Consider the following 23,941-nt stretch of genomic DNA (forward strand, 5'->3'; position numbering starts at 1 on the left):
GGGAAACACAAAATCTGAGCAGAATCTCTTTTAAGTGAAACAAAACCATTCCAGAAAAAAAGGCTTGTATAACTCTTGAAATTTTCCTTCTTCTGTTGATTCTGGGCTCTGTGTGTATGTATGTAGTCTGGTATGCATCTTTGTGTGTATGCACTGACACAAGCAAGCCAAGTGCCCTAAGGCTGTTCCTCCTGTACTCTTGTTCAAGGACTTTCTTATCTATGCCATATAAGCGTAATAGAGCAATTCTCATCTGGTTAGTAAATTAGACTGAAATGCATCCTTCACTAATCACTTTCCAGTAGCATGGGCTTACCTGAATTCATATTAGTCATCCAGTGTATTCACATGACATTTCTAATTTTAATTTATAGGTGTTCTGTAGATTTTGATTTAACTTGAACAAAGGATATAATTTTAAAAGGCTGCTATTATAAGAAAAAAGACTGTGCTATCTGGATGTTGCACACTGAGGTGGTTTAGAATCATGCAATGAAAGAAAATTCAATTAAAAAGAAAAACAAGCTTCCTATGTTTTCATCCATAATTGTTTTTTACTGTGATCACCTAGCTGAAGAAGATCCAATAGTTGGTCCATTATCAGCAACCATTTGAGTATGTTTTGTAGCAAAGGTGCTCCTCACACCATCCAGTCCTTTAAGAACTGAGCCAACTCAAAAGGAATCCTATTCCGTATTGTCTTCGATAGCAGTAAGACAGCACCAACATGCTTCAAGATTTACTTGACAACCTCTACCAGGCGTGATAAAGAAAAGATAAAGAGAACAGGTTAGAATCTATGAGGAAACTTTTAACCTTTGTCTGCTCCATTTCTGTCCCATTTTTTATGACTCCTCTTCTGAGATGACAGCACTGACCTGGCATCAATAGGATGTATGCTTTTGAGTTGTTTTCTGGGAGTCAAGTGGGTGCTGCCAAGCTGTCTCAAGTCTCTTCCAGCCTATCCTTCAGATAAATAGTAGCCGTTTGTGGTTCAAGGGGTCAGGTTTTCATCTGTGGCCTCATGGGTTGCTTTTTTATTTCTCTGTTAAAAATTGATTCACTGCTTCAGAAATGAAATCCTTACATCCAACCATGTCAGTGTCATGTTCTAACTCAAGGGTCCCCAACCTCCAGAATCTAATGCCTGATGATCTGAGGTGGAACTGATGTAATAATACAAATTAATGCACAAATAAATGTAATGTGCTTGAATCATCCCGAATCCACCCACCACCGCCCCGCCGCTTCCTGATCCATGGAAAAACTGTCTTTCATGAAAGCAATCCCTGGTGCCAGAAAGGTTGGGGATCGCTGCTCTAACTGGTTAAGTTGGTGAATTTCATGAAAGAGTATTCATATGCATAATGGTACAGTCACCCTTGTGTTTTATAATGGATTTAAGAATCCTGGAGCATGTTTCTCAAAATTAAATAAACAACTAGCTTCTTGGAGTAGCTCAGATATAAACAAGAGGATATCAAAAAAGAATACACCATGCATAAAATTTGTTTGAATAAACCTAACATTTTAAATAAATAATTTCCTTTTATGAAGGCTTCTTGTTAGTATACTTTTATCCTCAGAAAATTGTTTAGGGAATCTGTATGTTTTTAAAAAAAAAAGGGATTATGATAATAGCAGTATTAACCATAAATATAACAAATATGGCATAACTGATATCATGACATTTTAGGTTGGACTCATTCAGTTATATTTTCTCTTATCTGGTAATTTAACTAAATGCTATACCTGCACAAGACTGTTGAAATAATATTTTGGAAAATAAATGTGATCTTGTAAATTATCTACTGGAGTCCAAATGAAAAATGTCTATATTAATAAGATCGTGCCATTTTAAGTCCTTTTTTTTCAGTCTTCATAAACATGGTAACTTCAGTGATACATTTAAGATTATATAAGTATATGTGCTTGCATGCTTAGTTGTGTCTGACTCTTTAACAACCCCATGGACTGCAGCCTGCCAACCTCCTCTGTCCATGGAATTTTCCAGGCGAGAATATTTGAGTAGTTTACTGTTTCCTACTCCAGGGGATCGTCCTGACCCAGGGCTTGAACCTCTGTCTCCTTCATCTCCTGCACTGATGGGCAGATTCTTTACCATTGTACCACCCGGGAAGCCCCAGATGTGTATGTACATATATATGTAGATACATTTGCTTACAAACCATTTGCTCAAGGAAATCTTTTCAAATCCTTTTTTAAGTCAGTAAATGTGGAAGAAATATAAGAGGATGAGATGGTCAGGTAGCATCACTGACTCTATGGACATGAATGTGAGCAAACCCTGGGAGACAGCGGAGGACAGAAGAGCCTGGCGTGCTGCAGTCCTGGGGGGAGGGGGATTGCACATAGTTGGACACAACTTAGCAACTAAGCAACAACATGAGTAAGAAAACCAGGACAATCAGTTGTGAAATATTCCCATGTGAACTCTCACAGGTGTTACATAAATGAGTTGACCACAGGCTACCAGTTGCAGGATTTCTCTCATGTTCTCCTGCTTTCCTTTTGTTCAGAGAGTTTGGATGGAGAGACCCAGAGCTACCTGAAGTGATACAGATGTTGCAACATCAGTTTCCTTCCGTCCAGTCTAATGCTGCAGCCTATTTACAGCACCTCTGTTTTGGAGACAACAAAATTAAAGCCGAGGTAAGCACTACTTGAAATCAGGAATGACTGGTGTCAGATTCATCATCACTTAGGTGTTCAGAGTCCTGCTGAATGGGGAAGAAAATTCGAAGCTTAAAATTATGACCCAGAGGGATGGTATGGGGAGGGAGGAGGGAGGAGGGTTCAGGATGGGGAACACATGTATACCTGTGGCGGATTCATTTTGATATTTGGCAAAACTAATACAATTATGTAAAGTTTAAAAATAAAATAAAATTTTAAAAAAAAGAAAAAAAAATTATGCTATCAAAACAGATCCACACTTATGACTGAAGCATAGAACTTTTCATCTAAGTGTTTGGCATGCCTATATATACATTCTTCTTTTTTAATATTTTAATACTGAAGGGATAGAGGACCAAGGATATACACTAATATCCACAGAGATGAGAGTATCAAATGCTAAACTTTTGATGTAATTTGCATTTTTCTCTTCCCAATCCATCTCTGGAGTCATCTCTGCTCCTAAATTCTAAAAAAAATACAAAGCATCTTCAGGTTCTCCTCAAATTACATCAAGATTGCTACATCAATTTATGGTATCATCTGTCTTCCTGGAAAACTCATTGATAAGAGGGAAATTTTAGGCAATAAACCAGCTTTGTATTATAACCAAACTTTCTGAACCATTTACAAATGTACCATTGGATATGATACAGATATATGTGTTCCATTAAAGAAACTATTCTCTGTGTTCATCATGTAAACAATTGTTAACATACTCAAAAATTTTGGAATGCTTCAAAGGGCACAAATTGTGGTATGTGATATTTCTAGAAAATCACAGTGGTCAGTACAGCTAACTCTGATTTTTTTTTAGATGAGGGACAAGCATTTGCATATGAGCAGCTGACTAATCAAATTTTTAAAAAAGATTTTTATAAACTGTTAAGAGTCATCTCCATAGCATGTAAGGAATTTGGGAGATGAGACTAAATTAGTTTAAGGGTGGAAAGCAGAGATTTGAAGATATAATTGCAATTTATTATAGATGGTGCTTGCTTGCATTGGGATGTGTATAGACCAGCAGCTTTTCATCTTTTTTTTTTTTTTTCCTGTTTCTCTTCCCCTGGGACTACAAAGGGCTTGACCCCACGTTTTCTTATGAGAAAAGTCCTATTTCTTTGTGGAATGAATATAAGGCAGTGATTCGCAACCAAGTGTAATTTTGCCTCCCAAAGGACATGTTACAACATCTGGAGCCATCTTTGGTTGTCAGAATTGAAAAAATTTGTGGTGTGCCATTAGCATTTAGTGGGTGGCAGTCATGTGTTACCCAACTCAGGCTGGGCTGCTCACCTCTGAAAAGTCAGTGCTCGAGAGACAAGTGTTGGCAGGAAAGAAAAGGTTGCTTTATTCAGGAGACTGACAACCTGGGAGAAGGTGGACTCATGTCCAAAACTCAACTCCTAACTGCTGATCAGGAAGCAAGAGCTTTAAAGGGGGGATTTCCAGGGTTACAGGCTGGGGAGGGGGGTTACATGCAGAAACAGCATAGTCTGCTCTGACAGTCATCGTGAAATTGGTCATGCAGTGATCTGATCAGCACCATCTATCTTGATTATTTTAAGTACAGTTCATCTTCAGTTCCAGGGTCGGTTTGTTCCTGTTTTCTTGAGGTCAGTTCTTGGAATTGTGTAAGATGGAGTAACTTGTCATGGCTACAGTCTGGTCATCATGTAATCAACTCCTTCCACCTGGCAGGGGTTTTAGTATCTGCAAAACACCTTAGAGGATGTGACTCAGAATATTATGTATAGCTCTTAAGGAGGAACTAAAGGTCCTTGACTATGTTAAATGGCTAAACTATTATTATTTTGTCTCACTTGACGGTTTTCCTTTCTGCATTTTCTCACTTCTCTGATTAAATTTATTCTTTGGCTAAAGTTTTTCTACAAAGAAGCAGGTGGAAAAAAATGGAGGATCTGTCCCCAGCAGGCACCATATGGTCCTGTTCAATTACAAAGAATGCTTGCAAAACATTCTGTAATGGAAGGGCAGCCTGGACAAGGAATTATTCTGTACCAAGTATCGGTAGTGCCAAAGCTGAGATAAAAGAAATTATTGTTCATCTAAGATAGATTTTTTTACTAGTTTTATTTTTTTATTTTTTTTAATATGAATGTCAAAAAATACTATTAAAATGATCTGAGGATAAATTAAATTATGTGGCTCTTGTCCCAAGTGGCAGTTCTCTTAGTCATTCTTGGCCTTTAGTAGAAAACAAAATAACCATTTAAAATGAAGGAGAGATTTCCGATTGAGGGATCACATGCCATCATTTTGCAAAGATTATAACTTTGAGGGTTTCTCTAGAGGCCATGAGAGAATCTCATCTCATCTGTGGATTCACAGATATTGTGGCAACCACAGCAGCAGGACGGACTCGTCCTCAAATTTGGTTCTGATGTCAAGACTGAGGACAGCACACACACCCCATGAGGGTATGAAAAGGCCAGTTCCTCACATAATGAGGCTTATGTAGCTGAGCGTAGCGGCTTCCACATGGGACCAAACTTGAGTGGAGAGCTCAGGACAGGATGGCTAGGGGATTAGGCGGTAGATACGGCCTGCCCTGGGATGGGGTTCTTACCTGGGGACAGGATTTCTATGGTTTGAACTTCCTACTGGTACCAAAGGAGGAGGCATCAGAGCTTTGTCATCAGCTTGCTCGGATGCGACCAGAAGGACAGAGCTGTCAGAGGCCAAACATCAAACAAGGCCATCGTGTGGTCCATGCAGATGCGTTACCTGGGCAAGTTCAAAGTTATTGCTTCTGTCTATGTGAGCCATGACCAGCCTTGAAACTTCACAGCGGTGGTGCCCAACATGGACTTGCGTGTGGTCACATTAGAATCATCCCTGGGTTCTGTGGGAGACAAAACGGTGGTGTAAGGAGGGGGTGACCAGCACATTCACCAGTGTCAGAAAGATATATCGTCCAACATCACTTCCCTGCTCACCAGTGTGTCTCCTTGAACAGAAGTGTCCACTCAAGCCTCCTTTCTTATCTTTAAAACAGAGATGTTGATCCCTCCCCTGTAGAGTCCTTATAGGGACTAAATGACTTAATGGATGCAAATTGCTAAGTGATGATGTATTCATTCATTCATATACATCTTTGTCCAGGAGCACAGTTAGACACTTAAGATACTGTTTTATCTTACATATGTATATACAGCTGAGCTTCTCGGTGCAGTGGTGAAGAATCTGCCTGCCATGCAGGAGACACAAGAGAGGGGGGTTTAATCCCTGGGTTGGGAAAATCCCCTGGAGGAGGGCGTGCAAAACACTCTAGTATTCTTGCCTGGAAGAGTCTGTGGACAGAGGAGCCTGGAGGGCTACAGTCCACAGAGTCACAAGGAGTAGGACACGACTAAGCGTGCATGCACATGTATGTGTAGGTTGTGTGTACCTGTGAGCAGGTTTTAATTTTGTTGCAGGTGCCCTGGAGGTTGCCTGTATCACTTCTTACTGCCCAGAGATTCTCCTGACACCTGGCTCTTAGAGCTGTGGTTCAGGTGGAATTTGTTCCTCTGCTCCACCTCCTAAAGACTGCAGACATGGCCAGGACTTCGTGATAATGGTGCCTGGGGTACCTGGGAGACTGTGATGACAAGGAAGGAGAGGGTGAGGTAGCATACAGCCTGATAAAATGAGATCAGAGTCAGTAAAAATGAGCTAGAGGAGCTGGGCAGATGCAGGAGGCCTAAGTGAAATGCAGAGTGAGCCACATGGAGTTTCCCTTCATCTCTCCTTCAGTCACCCAGGGAGTGCAAGGGCGTGCTCATGTGCACACACACACACACACACACACACACACACACTCAGGTGTGTACACATCTCAGTGTGTACACACTCAGGACTTTGTACACATCTATTTTGTTGTCTCGTCCTAATTCAAGCCTAAACCATTAGTAGTGGTTGTCCCTTCATGACAGATGGCTGCCTGTCATGTTTTCATATACAGGCATTGATTTTTGTAATTACCTGTTGTCCAAATACTAATCTTGCAGGCACCAGCCTTTCCAAATTTACTCAGTCCTCTAGTCTTTCTATTGCATTTTATTGAATTGATTTAGCCCTTCAGTCTACATTTCATTATTGGTATTGACTTTGCCTGCACAATGGATAGGCCATTGAGCAAAAGGCAAAATTAAATCTCCTGTATGTGGAGGGTCATAAATCATGCCTTTCTCATTCCTTATTACAGTGCTTTGTACAGTTTTCATTTAATGAAGCCAAGAAATTCAGCTTTGTTCATGATGATGCCAGATCTCATAGGTATAAAGTTGAGAATTCACTCCCATAAATCAGCAGATAGAAGCACTGTCCCAAACTTTTCCTACTGGTCCAGTGAACTTGGGTTTAAGGCAGACTGCCTGTTCCCTGACAGCAAGGAGGTGGAACTTAGGGGAGAGGAATGGGCGTGGTCAGTTCAGGAAGCACCAGTGACTGTGGGAGAGTCTGCAGTCCACTGGGTGCCCTGACCTGGGCCAGGACATTCAGTTAGGAAATGCTTTGAAGACCAGCAAATGTCCTAAAATTGGAATAGGAGGATATCATGCAAACAAGAGTTCAAAGTTAGACTGAGAAAAGATCAGAAGAAAAGCAGTTGAAAAAATGAAAGAGGGAGGCCTTACCTGGTGGTCCCGAGACTAAGACTCCATGCTCCCAGTGCAGGGGACCTAGGTTTCATCCCTGGTCAGGAAACTAGATCCCATGTGCTGCAACTGAGACTCAGTGCAGCCAAATAAATATTTTTAAAAAAGAATGAAATAGGGTGGGGCAAAGAGAAAGTGGAAGGAGAGGGCCCAGTTGTTGTAGCAAACGCAGCATATTGGGGCAGCTCATTTCCATGGATGCTGAGTGACTGATCTGTAGGCGGGTTCTCCCGCTTTAAAGGGCAAGAGGCGTGATGGGGATGGATGGTTGTCAGTTATGTCTGAACTGTGTCTGCCATCCACACTGTCTCCTCAGTAGTTGGGAACGTCATAGTAAGTTGAGCTTTAGATAATGCAGGTAGTTTTTAGACATGAAAATCTGCTCATGTGTGTATATAGTGTGTATATATGATAAGCATCTTTTGGGAGGTGCTTAAATGTTGATAATTATTTTATATTTTTTCAAAAATCTTTTTTTTCATTCTTTTGGGAACCTTCATCAGTTAAGAATATTAAGAATATCCCATTGATTTAGGGATAACACCAAGTACCTCTCATGAGTTGTAATGTTTTGGATTTATTTATATTCCTCCCTCCTGTGTTTCCCCCCATTTCTTTTCATTTACAAATAGAGTAGGCAGGAGTTCAACTAACCAGGCACACACAGACAGGGGCATATGTGTGCATGGGGCTGCTACATGCTGGAATTCAAGCAGTCTGTTGTCTATAGATAAAAAGGCATTTGCACATTTTTTGAGTGACAAGAGGTGACTATTTTAAAATGTCTGAATATTTTGTTTCACTATAAATTAATAAATTAGATTTAATAAAATTTAATACAATTAAATCTAAACATTTAAATAATTTTAAAATGTATTTCTTAAACATAAGACCATTCACTTAAATAGTGTGCCTTTTTAAAAACTCAGACTTCGTTATGTGATGTTCCATATGAGACGGACTTATACCCATGTCTCTGTAATGAATGAATGGCTGGTGACTACCACTGATTTAGTTCAGATTTTGTCCCAAAGGCCTCTTTGTATATGAAAAATTGTCTTTAGCCAACAAATGTGTAACCAAGGTGTTGGAAGATCTTCGAGAGTCAAGATATGCAAATTGAAGATGAGAACAATTTCTCTAGGAAACCAGCATTGATTTTATTCAATATTTTATTAACTCCCAGCAAAACTCTTTCCAGTTACCATCCTCCTCACTCTTGATAAAACACTTTGTGTTTTTAAAGAAATGGAATTTTCAGTTCTAGCAGAAAGAAGAGTTTATTGACAGCTTGTTTTGGAGTTAGTAGTAGAACCAAATATTAATAACATGCAGATCATACTTGTAATGAATCCACATAGATGGGCAACATGTAAACAGGGCAACATAATAATACCATGTGCTAATAAGCTCCATGGAAAAGCTTGTGAGAGTGTTTACAAAATGCTTCAAATCCAGCCTGTGGAGTCAGAAAAATTCCTACTTCCTACAGTGATGAGTACACTGAATTTAATTTAGAAATTGCCAGAAAATATAGCATAAGTCTTTCTAACTTAGACTTGATAGAGTAGGAATTAGACTTAAGGACATTAGTCCTTTGGAGTTTGTGTGTATGTGTGTGTGTGTGTGATCATGTCCATAAAGTTTCAATATATTTGTATCATTTATACTCATTTTATGCAACATCATTGTTTTCTTTAGTAATATTAACTAGAACATAGAAATTGAGTTCTAGAACATAGAAATTGAGTTTTAAAATATGCAACTGTCCCCCTCTCCCATACATTTTATTTTACTCTGACTGACTGACAACCTTTCATGTGTTAAAAAAAAATTCAGACTTGTTCCTGTCTACTACACTTAAAGTGCTTCATAATTTCTATTTTATTCTTGCTTCTTTCCACCTCACAGAGTTCAAGAGAAGGTGCCATCCATCTCTTCAGGTGATTACCTTTGAATCATTTCTTCTCTTTCCATTATCATAAATGGTTCCACAGTTTTTGGGAAAGAGCCTCTGTTAGTTTCGAGGTGTCAGTAGACAGCATCCCACTGAGGTGACAGCACGGGCCCTGGAGCCAGGCTGCCTGCCTTTAAATCCTGGCTACTCTCCTGCATTCTAGGTCTGTGATTTTGGGCAAGTTTCTTTACCTCTCTGAGCCTTAGTCTCCCAGACTGTAAGGTGAATTTGCATTGCTGTGGAGAGAATGCACACACACTGCCAGCCAGAGTCAGTGGGTTGAGACCTGTAGGTTTTTGCTGGTGTACATGTAAAACACACATTAAGGAAGTCTCCTCCTGACAGTCTGATAATGTTATAGACAGAATGTCTGTGTGTATCTGCTTTTAGTGTTTGCGATTCACATGCTGAAATCCGTTATGGTCTCTGCTACTGCTAAGTCACTTCAGTCGTGTCCGACTCTGTGGGACCCCATAGACAGCAGCCCACCAGGCTCCCCTGTCCCTGGGATTCTCCAGGCAAGAACACTGGAGTGGGTTGCCATTTCCTTCTCCAATGCATGAAAGCAAAAAGTGAAAATGAAGTCACTCAGTCGTGTCCGACTCTTAGCGACCCCATGGACTGCAGCCTACCAGGCTCCCCATCCATGGAATTTTCCAGGCAAGAGTACTGGAGTGGGATGCCATTGCCTTCTCCAGTTATGGTCTCTAGCACACGTCAAAAGCCTGTGTTGTGTGTGACCCTGTGCGGAGCCATTGTTGAAACCAAAAAAAAAAAAAAAAAACTGGCTTTGGGAAGTTAGAATGAAAGAGCCCTTTGCACGTGCCAGCTAAAAGAACACACAAACAGGTCCAAATGCTGAATACATTGATATTATGTGAAAGTGGAATCCAAGAGTATGTCCATTCAACAGGTATTCACCCATCAGGTCTGAAGTTTCAGGCTCTGTTCTTAGCCCTGGGGATATAGTGGTGAACAAAGTAGATCCAGATGAGTAAGGAGGAAGAGACAAGAAACAAAATATAGATCTATCATTTGTCAGATGGTGGAGCTGCCATGAATAAAACAACAGGAAATGAGGGTAGAGGATGATGGGGTGGGAAGAGATTAGGAATGAACTGCTGTTTCATGTAAGGTGGGCAGGAAAGTCATCTCTGAGGAACAGTGTTTGAGCAGAGCCAGAAGCAGTAAGAGAAAGAGTTGGTCTCTGAGGAGAAACATCCCGCCATACCCTGTGCACAAAGCAGGCCTGGGCAGGCTGGACCGTGTGTGTTCCAGGAGTGTGTTGGTCCCCCGGGGTTGGAACAAAGTACCACACACCGGAGGGCCTAAAACAACAGAGCTTGATTCTCTACACTTCTGGAGCTGGAAGTCCAAGATCAAGGTATGAGCAGGGCCAGGCTCCCTCGGCGGTTCTGGCAGAATGAACGCCTGCTTGCCTCCGCCTGGCTTTTGGCGCTGGCCCTTATTCCTGCTGTTTTGCTGCATTATTGCGATTTATGCCTCCAACACCATGCAGCCTTTTCCTGTCTCTGTGTTTCTGTCTGTATCTCCTCTCCTCTTGTAGGGACACCAATCATATTGGATTAGGGCACATCCTAGTTGTTTGTTGCTCAGTTGCTAAGTCTTATCCAGCATTTTGTGACTCCATGTATTGCAGCACCCCAGGCTTCCCTGTCCTTCACTATCTCCAGGAGTTTGCTCAGACTCTTGTCCATTGAGTAGGTGATGCTATCCAACCATCTCACCTTGATGTTAAGTTGATTACATCCATGAAGACCCTGTTTTTAAAATGAGTTAACTTTCAAAGGTACCTGGGCTTAGGGTTCCAGTGTATCTTTGGGAGGGCAAAACTCAACCCATGACCCTGCCTTAACAAGGAGTGTGGCTGGAACCTTGGAAAAGAGTGGAGGAGGGAAGGTGATGAGAGCAGTAGGTGAGTGTCTGGGGTTGGGTCATGTAGACTTGGCGTGTCAAAGGCCTTGCTTTCAGAGAAGAGAAATCTGGGGCCTGCTTTTGGGCAGGGTATTTTGGGAAGTAGTACATTTCAATAAAGGAGACTAGGGAGATTTGGAACCTATGAAATGGTCAAAGGAGAGGGGAGCTGGTAAAAAAAAAAAAAAAAAAACATGAAAAGAGATGGTCAGGGGATCAGTGAAGTGGGCAGGATTGTCCCAGAAACCATACAAAAGGTAACCTTCTGAGAAGAAGCCAGGGAAAAGAAGGCAGGTAACCTTCTAGGTAGCCCCTTGTGGTGATCTCAAAGTGATTGAGAAAGTAGGAAAAAAAACAATGTGGCCGTTGGATCTGAGGGAAGTGTGGGTGGGTTCTGAGAGGCCATGGGAGTGTTTAGAAGACTCTAATGTAAAGGAGGAAGACTTAGACATGAGAGGCTCTTGGACCACAGGAGGGGTGGCCAGGCACTGGCTCATGCCCTTCCAGGACAACACTGAGGAAAGGTGACCAGGAGCCAAGAGGCAGGTGAGGGAGCTTGAGGAGGTGGAATCAGCTGGAGACAAGTGACCATGAGGTCTGCATAAAGAAAATGGAGAAAGGCAGTGACTTTAACAAGCTAAGCTCTAAGAATTTGTTTTATTTGGAGCACACATGCTCAGTTGCGAAGTCGTGTCTGGCTCTTTGCGACCCTGTGGACTGTAGCTCTGTCAGGCTCCTCTGTCCATGGAATTTTTCAAGCAAGAATACCAGGATGGGTTGCCATTTCCTTCTCCAGGGGCTGTTGCTGACCCAAGGATCAAACCCATGTCTCCTGCATTTATTTGGGGTGAGTACGGTGGGCGGGGGTGGTGGTGGTAGCAAATTATGCTCAGAGCCTGAAATTGTCTTTGCCTATAGTTTACTCAACACAGGTGCACAGTGGGGTTTGTAATCATTTCACAAGATGTTAGCAGGGAGGATAATGTCTCTTAATGAACCAGTAGAGAAATAACATCCTGCACACAAATGATGGATTAATTACACTGTTGTGCTAGGCAAGGGGACCTGACAGAAATCAGAGTCTCAATTAAGTTGAAGTGTACCTTTTATATGAGTTTGTTTTCTCAAGAGAGCTGGTTTCGCCAAACAGGATCTGACTTCTAGCTGCCAGGTCAAAACCCAAATCCCTTGTTGCTAAGGCCAGTTGCTAGGGAGTGAGGGCGCCAGAGTAGGCAGGCAGGCCGGGATTAGCACTCCAGGGGTGACTGCAGGGCTTGGGCCACTACCTACAGGAGTGCGTGGCCGAGGCAGCAACAGCATCCCTTCTCTTCCTGGGGCTGCCACTCTTGTCAACACCACTGCCAGTAACCTGGCCTCAGCAGGAGCAGGTGTCTGCAGACCTTCAGAGAGCTAGAGCAGCCAAGGGCAGGTTTGTCCAGACTGAAACTCTCAGAATGTGCCTCACCAGCTCTTGGAGTCAGAGTCTAAATGTCCCCTTGCTTCTCTCCACAAGTTCTTCGTGATAAGCCCCCAGCAGATCCCTCAGCAGCTATTCCACTAGAGCTTAACAGCAACCACAGATGAGAAGGTAATATTCCAGGTATTAAAATGACTAAAGTCGTAAGCACATGGGTTTGAAATCATATCACACCATACCTAACAGACCTGTTTCCACCTTTCAGTCCCATCAGGGCAGCAGGAGAAAGCACACAACAACGCGGCAGGGCTGTTGGAGAAGGGAGTGCTAAGCGGAGGAGGGGGTTTGGTTCTGGGTCTTGGGGAGATACTGGCTAGATGGAGAAGCTAAGGTTCTCAGGGGCCGCAACCTTCATGAGTGCAGGAGTGATGTGAAAAGAGATCTGTGCTGAGCTGTCTCGCAGCTGGAAGCTAAACCAGAATGAATGAAGGAAACAGCCCGTGGTTTTTTTTTTTTTCTTCCTTCCTTCTGTGTTGCCTTGGTCCTTCACACACGAAAGGTGATGAAAGAGGCAGAATTGAGAGTTATGGGTCCAGGGCTTCCAGCAGAAAGGGCCGTGAGTCATCCTCAGTGGAGGAGATCATAAGTAGGCAGTATTGCTAACAGGCTGGGACAGAATTACAGCTAACGAGGGCAGATATGATCCCACTGAGGTATATATCAATTTGGCGGTTGTGTTCCCATGCCACGGAGGGGAAGTCAGAATCATGGTCTGTGGGAATTTGGGGAAAGAAGCAGAGACAAAAGGGTACCAGTAAATGGTGATGATTTGGTGGCCTTTTTCACTTAAAGATAAATGGGACTGATGAACTGGCAGGGGTGCTGGGGGCTTGGTTACAGTGTCCTCCCTGCCACATACATCTCTCTCTTTGACATTTTGCACCTCTCTGCTCTGCTGTCTCCAGCCCCTGCCCCCTTTAGTTCTTCTTTCTCTTTTCCTTCCTTATCTTAGCCTGTCATTCATTGACCTTCCAGAGCCTCGTTCTGGCCTTGATGACTTTCTCCAAATGCTAAAGAGACTGCAGGATCCTCTGGCAAAGGCCTCTCCTCCCTAGGATCAGGGGAGGATCAGATATCAGTATGTCCATTCTGCATGATGTGCCAAACAAAGGTCCCCTCCTGGCCCTGGGGTCACTGAATAAAGACTCTAGCAGACATGGCTCCCCACGACAATGTAAGGTGGTCATTCCCAGAACTGAGTTCAAAGATGGCCTTATTCTTGATGGAAGACTAGTCTCCCTAGAGGCTGTAGAGACCTCTCTGGTTCAATGCCCTTATCTGTTGAGTCTAACAAGAGAACTGGGAGAAAGAGGGCAGTCATGTTAGGGAGAGAATGGTCATACAGATAAGAATAGCCCCATAGTTGCAGCAACAAGAAAGATAGGCATGTACTTCCCAGGCTAGCTGTTCAGCTCACCTTCCGAGATGGTGAGTTGCCTTGTGCCATCAGAACACCAGGGAGAGACAACATAGAGGTATTATCAGATGTAGTGGGCAGAGACTGTTTTCCTTCCTGGAAGGTCCCTTCAAGAAAGATGGACCATGGCAGGGGAGAAGACCCCAGGGGTGTCGGGAATGTGGGTGTGTCCCTATAGGACTCTGGAAGATCAGGGTGAGGCAAAATGGGGTCAGAAGATGCTGAATGAGGCCACCTCTAGGGGTGGCAGAGACCTCCAGCCACCTGGCGGCACCAGTTCTACAGTTATGGACCACGTGGCAGAGAAGACCAACATCAGAGATGGTCTCAGGCTGCCTCTGTGCAAGGAGACATCTCTTCTGCCTCCCCCCTGAAGCACAAGGGAAAGATCCAGAAGGAAGGGGGAGGAGAGAAGGGCACCAGGGGCTGGAGGTCATGGTCCAGCCAGCTCCTGGAGGTTGGGATGTTGGAGGATGGGCAGGAGACTAGGACTGGAGTCAAATGATCAAGCATCATTCTCTGAATTGGAATGAGACCATTTTAATAACTGAAAGTGAATGAAAATTAAGCAATCAGACCAGAGCTGTGTTGAAATGGAGCCAACCTGCAGTGAAAGTCCTGATTAAAACCACCAAGTACAGAAGGTTCTCTTTATGCTACAGTGATGAGTCAGAGAGCAGTCTACTGGGTCAGGGCTCGGGAGCAGTGGTGTAGCAGGTATTTTTCTACCGTCTTTGAAGTTTCCCTGGTGGGCTTGCTACAATTCACATGGGTTATTTTCGTTTCTTCTTTGTACCATGCCCTCCATTTTAATGAATTATCTTTTTATCTGCCCACCCCGAATCAGTTTGTATTCTTTTTGATAATTAACAGAAGAAATAGATGACCTACCTAAATGTCAGCCCATTTGCATTTGTATTACAGGTAGATACAATTATCCCAGTCTAACTGAGTGATTTTTCACCAGGCTTTTTTTCTTGCCACATTTCAAGTGAGAGCTCCTATATCACATCTTTAGAAAAGAAGTGGACTTCCCTGATGGTCCAGTGGTTAAGAATTCACCTTCCAATGCAGGTGACACAGGTTCAATCCCTGTGTGAGGGAGCTAAGATCCTACATGCCAAGGGGTAACTTAGTCCAAATACCACCCAAGTGCCGCAGATACTGAGTCTACATGCTCTAGAGCCCATGGGCCACAACTGGAGAGAAGCCTGCATGCCACAACTACGACCCAATGCAGCCAAATAAATAAGTGTTTTTTAAAAAGAAGACCTCTAGCTGAAGAGTGAATCCCTCACTCAGGACCACAGTCCAACTGTATATCCAACTTAAGCATCTTCAGCCAGCAGTAAAGTCACTTTTTTTCCCTTTAGCCTTGAGGAGAGGCAGCAGAAAAAAAACCCAGTCTCTGTCCTCCTGGTTAACACCTTCCTTCCTTACTGCTGCCGATTCATCACCATTAGACCTTATTGTGGGTGAGAAATCTCTAAATCATTGAACTGAGGAAGAGGCATCTTGTTTATTTGTCATTCTTTTGATTTTTCCCTTCCAAACAGTCTCTGATTTTCCTGGCACAGAGAACTAGAGAGAACATTTTGTCAAAATACTGGTAGAAACCACATAGAAGCCTCTACATCGTATTAGGCTCACACACAAATTATTTTGCACACCTTTTTATGATTTCATTGTGGTTCTGTGCTTGCCTCTATTTCTGTGATCGGTTTCATTCATCCACTCTAAGTAAATGATCTTGCTCTCGCCTCTTTTGAGCATTCGATCCCTTTTCCAGCTTCACCAAGGTTATTGTTCCAGTTCATTCTAAATCCATCAGACGTTGTCAAGCTGATGACACTTTGATGTTCATTAATGACCCTGCTCCATGCGCTTGTGTGCGCCATCTTGGAAATGGAAATATCACTGGAGCCAGATACCATGGAGAACAAGAGCCTCTCTGAGTTATTTTGAGTGTATCTGGGTTTCTAGCTCATATTTCAGTCATTCAGAATCAGGTTCCCATCAAAAGAAATGTATCTTTATACCCATTGATCCTGTAAGTGTTCTGTCACACCACTTCCCTATTAGTTATATAATTAGTGCACCTATATAATTAGATACACTTCATTATTAAAATTGTTTTTAAGTGTTTCAAGGAAGGCTACAGGTGATGATTAAATGATAACGGTTCATGTTTGGTAGCTCCTGTGCACTTTTTAAACCAAACTTTTAACGTACGTGAAAGAAAAAAAAATCTTTTTTGTTAGGGACTCTCCAAAATTCAAAGAGGTCTTCTGTATTTACAGTCCTTCTTCATTAACTTGGCTGTGTAATAAAAAGGGAAGCACTAAGTGGGCATTAATTCTCTTATTTGTGTTTGATTTTATGTATGGGATAATTTGTGCACTCCTTTGGATCTGTACAAGCTGTCTTCAATTTTCCAAGATTGTTTGCAAGAAAGAATCTTACCATTGAAATGTATTTTCCATGGAAACAGTGGTATATAAGGAGAGCAGTCTCCCCAGGACAGCTCAAATAAGGCTCATTAACCCAAAATGTCCCTGAACAAGAGCAAGTGGGTGAAATTGCAGCAGTGGGTGAATAGTATTATATTCTGTCTCTTCGTATTCATGAGGAAAGGCGAAAAGTGCTCCAGTAGGAATTCTGGGATCTCATCTCCAGCACTCTGCTTAGAAGGCACATTCCCTGTACCTTCCCTGTGGGTTTTGGGAGTAAGCACCACCCTTGCTACAAACCATACTGTCTGGGGCAGGGGCTCAAGGAAAATAGGGACAGATGAAAGGAAAGCTATAACATCTTTGAGACTCCATTGTGTAGACCAGATGAAGGAGTGTAGGTGATGAGGGTCAAAACCTGGATTCTAGGAGGTTGGAAAATAAAAAGATGTGAGGACCAGGAGGTCAGATCTGTGTCGCCCTTGTATCCCATTAAAGTCCCCAGACCTCACAGGATTTTGTAACCCCGTCCTGGTGGCCAGATGATTCTGAAACCGTACAACTTGACATCTGTCAAAGAAGGGAACTATTTCAGTGAAATATGTCCACTCTGCCTTTGATTCTGGATGGTTCACAACATTATACTGTGTACAAATTATAATCCAAAAAGAAAGGATTATTTCCATTGGGTATTACCAAGCAAGCAGAGATGTTGGAGGCATTTAACAAGGATATATATAATAAAATCTGACATGCAAAACTATATAAAAATAGAAGTTGGTGTGCCAGCATCTATCTACATTGCAGACAAGTGTGGCAGGTGTAATGGGCGATCTTGCCTCTTCAAAGAGTAATGCCTCCCTTCAGACCCATCTGTCATTAATAGACATATTGGAAAGGCCACGGCTATGGGACTGTATGGGAACAAAAGAACTAAGAAATGTTTCCAATAAATATAGGCAAAGATTCGGATAAAAAATATTACCAGAGATATTGAGACATAATGAACCAAAGACTGGTAGTCTCCAATGGATATTAGTGATATCAGGCTTTAAGTAGAGTAAGAATTAATCAGAGGTAGTAGCCATGCAGCCTAAGGCTTTTGTCTCTACTCCAAGACTGTGTCCCTCTGACCTGGGTAAAAACATGGTGTACAAGGCTTACCCCAATGGGTAGAATTCTCTGTATTACCTCCAACCCGATCATTGATCCTGAAGAGAGCTGATATAGATAGATGATGCCAACTTGGATTGATCTGTGGCCATGCCCTAAATCAAATGGGACCAAGTATCTTTTTGGATCTAACAACAGGTGATACTGTGATTTGAGGAGCCTTCTTTGAGAGGACCTCCACATTTCTTAGTTTTATAATTAGTTGAAGATGTCCAAGAGGAACTCAGGGCACTCTTGATTAACTTACCATGAAAGAGGCTAGTGGATTCTGTGGTTAAGCTGGTGCAGACAGCCATGAGAAGATGTGGAATCACAGGCCACAGAAAGGCTAGACAAAATGGGGTAGGGCAGCCAAGGACAGATTAGATTCAGGAGGTGTTTGAATGGTCGTTAAAAAAGAAATGGAGAAACAGTTGTTCTGTAGGTTATATTGGCTTCCTCTTGCTGCTGTCACAAATTCCTGCGAGGGGTTGGGGAGGCTGGGTTACCCTTGGAACACTCTAGTGAGACAGTTGAGGCCACAAGCTGTGGCTTGTTTGAGTGGCAAGAGTCTGGGAAACCATGTTATCTGGGCTTAGTCAATGTAATTTTACCTGGCCATTGTACTAAAAAAATTAAAGATCATTTGGAAAGAGAAATGGTAAGATAGTTGCTCAGAAACAAAGGGTGATTTTTCATACTTAGTGGTCCAGACATACCACATATGCAGCTGCTGTGAGTTCACACTCCCGTAACACACATGGGGAGTGGGTGTGTAACTGCTGTGAGTTCACATACCCATAACACACACACACACACACACACACACACACACATTTTTAACACCATGTTAAAAATGGTGGCATAATCCAGTTGTGATTATGTAAAATAAGTGAAAGCCCTTGGCCAACCAACGTCCAACATGTTTAAAGCTAAAACAATATAGATTTTTCCAGAGAGGTGCTGGTGGTATCTATATTAGCGAAGGAGGTGCTAGGAACTGGTCCCTGGCCCCCAATACCTCTTTATACAAAGGACCTACTTGACCAAAGGAGTCAGCTTTTCTTCGTTGGCTTTATAGATTACAAGGGTCTAAATAGAGTGTTTTCCCTATGGCTTTGACATTATCCAATATCAGATCAGATCTCAGTTGCTGAGATATCAGCAATATCAGTTGCTCAGTCGTGTCCGACTCTTTGCGACCCCATGAATCACAGCATGCCAAGCCTCCCTGTCCATCACCAACTCCTGGAGTTCACTGAGACTCACATCCATCGAGTCAGTGATGCCATCCAGCCATCTCATCCTCTGTTGTCCCCTTCTCCTCATGCCCCCAATCCCTCCCAGCATCAGAGTCTTTTCCAATGAGTCAACTCTTCGCATGAGGTGGCCATATAGTTCAGGCTAATAAGACAATTCAGTGGGCACCAGGGAATTTCAGTGCTACCATCAGTCTGTGCAACTCTTTTGTTCCACCCAATTTCGATTTCTGAGAAAAAGCCAATCTCAATTGACCTTCTCTCAAGAGATCATACATTTTATTGTCACATTTCTCATACAAGGATATGTTAATTCCTTTACCCATGCCCAAAATTCCTGTCAGGGACTTGCATTTACTGATGATAAAAGATACTCTGATATATGACTTTGATGATGTAATGATTATCGGACCTATAAAAGAGCAGGCCAACAGAATTGGAACTAGGGTGACTCATGACAAAGTGAAGCGGGCTTCTAAATTATAGAATTACGAGGAGTGACCCAATAGGGAATATTTGAAGAGTCAGGAATATTTTTCAACAGATGAAAAATATTCCCCTGAGGCCACCCTGAAATGAGTAAGAAACATAATATTTGGTAGAACTCCTGGGGTCCTGGGGAAAATCATATCTCATATCTGGGGATATTATCATATTCCATTAGGAAAGAAGGAAAAAGAGTTGCTTTTGAAGATCATCCCAACAACAAAATCTCCCTAATGTCTTCAGTGGATAAGAGTATTGAGTATAAGCTCAGATGGCTAAAATCTGGTCTTTACACAAACAGTGATAAATATCCAATGAGGCTGGAGTTTATGGCAAAATCCAGTAGGGGCATCAGAAGGACAACCTTAAGGTTTTGAATGCACTGGCTTCCACACTCCACCTTTAGATATTTGCTTTGTAAGAGGGTGTCAGTGACTTGCTACTGAACACTAGTAGAGTCGCTTTCATCTCTGAGGGACATCTGAGGCCTGAAATTCCTGTTAAACCTTGGGAAAAAATGCTGACATAAGAAAGGGTCTCTTCAAACACTCTCTAGTGGAAGGATTTGATCAAGGACCTCTAAATTTGGTTATATCAAAGGTGTCCACTCAATGGAAGAGCAGAATTCCTTAGCACTGGATTCCCTGCTTTGTCTCTTTTTTAATCCTCTTCTATAGAGCGATCATGGGCCCAGGCTATGATTCCTTATCAGAACAAGTCCAGCAGGAACAGGACTTGAAGACAAGAGCACTGAAGCAATGGAGGAGGAACACTTTGGGAAGGCTTCCTCCTTCCAACCTAGTTTTAAAAAAACATAGTGCTTACAGGACAAAAACCAAAACACCAGAGTTCATCTTCCTGGTTGGCCATGTTGTGTTCTTCTAAGTGATCATCTCAAAAGATACAATTTTATAGTGGGTCATTCATTACTCGTATAGACAGGGTCAACCCTCCAGCGTGCAACCTGCCCCATTAGGAAGACTCTTTCTGTCCTTCCTCAATGAGGTTATCTGAAGAGAGGATCATGTAACACTGACTGGTGGAAAGCAGCCAGTGGGTTAGCCACTGAGTCATGAAATTGGGTAGAGAGTGAAGAAGCCCTATCCTTGGTACTTCTTTATACAGAAAGATACGAGACTGCCTTGGTCCTTCCAGGCTTAAATTTGTCCATGTGATCGAGATACACCTTAGCCAAAGAATAAGCCCTGGCGGTTGGCCAGGAGATCATATGTTGATCCTCACTATACAGACAGTAACTTTGGCGTTGGAAACAGATGGACAGAGCAGCTCTGTGCTACCCACAAGTGGGCTGATAGAAGCAGTGAAGCCTGAAGGGCTGCTCATGAACACACGATAGATCGACAATACATCGACAATAGATTGACTGAGTCCACCTATGTATAGGCTTCCTATTGCTGCTGTAACAAATTGTTAATAGCACTGAGTTAGTGCTCTGTGTCAGTTGCTCAGTCCTGTCCAACTCTTTGCAACCCCATGAACTGTAGCCCACCAGACTCTTCTGTCCATGGAATTTCCCAGGCAAGAATACTGGGGTGGGTTGCCATTCCCTTCTCCAGGGGATCTTCCTGACCCCGGAATCACACCTGGATCTCCTGCATTGCAGGCATTAAAACTTAGTGCTTTAATAGAACATAACTTTATTATCTAGTAGCTCTGGAATTCAGAAGGCCAAACTTGGTCTTACTGGGCTTAAATCCAGGTGTATGTTTGTTTCTGGAGGCTCTAGGGAAGAACCCCCCCCCTTTTTTTTTTTACCTTCTCCAGTTTCTGGAGGCTTCTCACATTCCTTGGTTTATGGCCAGTTTGATCTTCAAGGACACTGGTCTTTCTCACGCTGCCATCTTCCCGATTCTCTTTTATCTCCCTCTTCCTCTATGTAAAAGAACTTCATGAAGACACTGAGCCCACCCAGACAACCCAGTTAAATTCTTTAAGGTGAACTAATCAGCAGCCTTAGTTTAAGGTCAGCTGATCAGCAGCCTTAATTCCGTCTGCAACCTTCATTCCCCTTTGCCCTGGAGTGTACAATTCGTAGGCTTCAGGGATTAGAATATGGACATCTTTGGGGTGGGATCGTGGCATTATTCTGCCTACATAACATATTAGAGCAAAGAAACCCTAGGAAGTCACACCTCTGGCTGAAGGATGTGTGGTCACCTCCTGCTCTGTGGAGCTTTCTGCTTACAGATAAGATTCTGGATTCCCACTAACATGGCTTTTCCTTGTGACTAGGTTGGCTTTATCACGTCACTTTCATCCTGATGGCCTCTAGGTCTTGAAAGCAAGCGCATTATTAATATGATGTTGTTGTCCAGTCACTGAGTCGTGTCTGACTCTTTGCGACCCTGCGCACTGCAGTCCTCCAGGTTTTCTTGTCCTTTACTATTTCCTGGAGTTTGCTCAGATTCATGTCCATTGAGTTGTTGGTGCTATCTAACCATCTCATCCTCTGCCCACCTCTTCCTCTTTTGCTTTCGCTCTTTCCCAGCATCAGGGTCTTTTCCAATGAGTCAGCTCTTCACATCAGGTGGCCAAAATGTTAGAGATTTGGCTTCAGCATCAGTCCTTCCAGTGAATATTCAGGGTCGATTTCCTGAATTAGGACTGACTGATTTGATCTTGCAGTCCAGGGGACTTTCAAGAGTCATATGTTGGGCAAGTGCCAGATTTTGTTGTGAAAATTCCCTTTGAAACATTTTAATATTTCTTAATTTTGTCATTCAAACTTGCCAGATCCCCACCCCTATAAGTATGAATATCTATATTAATAAATATTTCACAGTTTTTCCTATTATCTCTCAGAATTTCCAAAACTAACATTTCCCCCATTTTTGCTAGTCTTCCAGTCTCTGGATTTAATTTTTCTGCAATAAGTACCCTGAGAAATGAATCAATAGATGATAATTTGTTTTGCAATTTAGATTTTTCCATTTTAGTGTCTTAAGCCCTGAAGAGTGACAGCAGAATGTGAGGATTTTGAATTATGAATAATCTTCCTTATTGTTCTGACTTTTATCTGTCTCTTTACCATTTAGCCCAAGTTCATTGAATGGAAATTGGATATTCAATCATGGGCCTGAGTGTAGTACACTATTTCACATGCTTTTTTATATTGTTTTTGCATTAAAGAAAACAAGAAATCTGCGTGTCTATAATTAGCTAATATATTCAGCGTTGGCTCCTATAAACAAGACACAGGTGTATGTAGCACAGAAGCATTTTGTACGTAGTGTCGCCTCTTACTTGTGGGGAAAAGTGCTCTCACTCAGTGAAGTGAAAAGATAAGGTTATAAGAAAAATATTTTTTAAATGTGCATAACATATGCTGGACCAATGTCATTATATTCACAGTCGGATCGTATTCTAAGGTACTAAGCTCTCCTCTTAGGCACTGGAAGTCTTTGCTCCTGAGTAATACTAGCTTGCTTGGCACATGACATTTCTCCTGAAGGATGGACTGTGAAAATTGGGCTTTGTTTCAAAATTGCAAAGTTCATGGCTGAAACTGCATTCTGTCAAAATTATATGGATTACCTGTGTGCCAAGTACCTCTCTCAGCCCTAGGGATTCAGTGTTGAACAAATCAGGTGAGATCTCTGCTCTCACTGACATACCTTTGTGGGTGGGAGTAGGGCAGAAAATCAGCCTACAAGAATATGAAATGTACTGGGCGTTGAATGAGAGTGAAGGAGAAACCTAGAGAAGGGAAGGTGGACCAAGAAAGGAGGGATGGGGAAGGGCTGGATGTGTTGTTTTTGATGGTTTATCAGGTTGAGTGGATTCTGACTACTGTGTGTGCAAAATTTGAAAGCAAAGCTGAATTCTCCCTTAAGTCCCTGCTTCATTATTAGTGCTCCAAATCTACCAGCCCATTAAAAACTGAGAGAGTATATAGCCATCAGTTTCCTTCTGGTCTGGAAAAAAAAAATGTATGCAATACCACACATAATTCACTGGAAAATTCTTAAAGAATTAAAATTGCAAACCAAGGTATTTATATATCTAGCATGTTTTAAATGCATAATTAGAAAGTCAATGAATAAGACATAAAACTTTTTTTAACCCGGTATTTTATATGTTCAAGATTTTTTAAAACAAGTATTGATAAACTATGCAATGAGCTAAAAGCTGAAAATAGAGTAAAATCAGAACACTGCATTATTTCAAATTGGTATTCTAGTCATTTCAGTTCAGTTCAGTTCAGTCACTCAGTTTTGTCAGACTCTTTGCAACCCCGTGGACTTCAGCACACCAGGCTTCCGTGTCCATCACCAACTCCCAGAGCTTGCTCAAACTCATGTCCATCGAGTTGCCATCCAACCATCTCATCTTCTGTCATCCCCTTCTCCTCCTGCCTTCAGTCTTTCCCAGCATCAGAGTCTTTTCCAAGGAGCCAGTTCTTCGCATCAATACTTTGGTGGCCAAAGTA

At 42.3% G+C, this 23,941-nt stretch overlaps 1 protein-coding gene across 1 annotated transcript in view; it reads left to right on the forward strand.

Annotated features, from left to right (window-relative positions):
• Positions 1 to 23,941, forward strand: part of CTNND2 (catenin delta 2) — a 1,090,646-nt gene that overhangs the window by 800,454 nt on the left and 266,251 nt on the right. The window contains 1 exon segment of the mRNA XM_070357848.1: positions 2,541 to 2,673. Coding sequence (XP_070213949.1) covers positions 2,541 to 2,673 — 133 coding nt within the window.

The sequence above is a fragment of the Bos mutus genome, chromosome 20 (genome assembly GCF_027580195.1).
Source record: "Bos mutus isolate GX-2022 chromosome 20, NWIPB_WYAK_1.1, whole genome shotgun sequence".
Lineage (NCBI taxonomy): Eukaryota > Metazoa > Chordata > Mammalia > Artiodactyla > Bovidae > Bos > Bos mutus.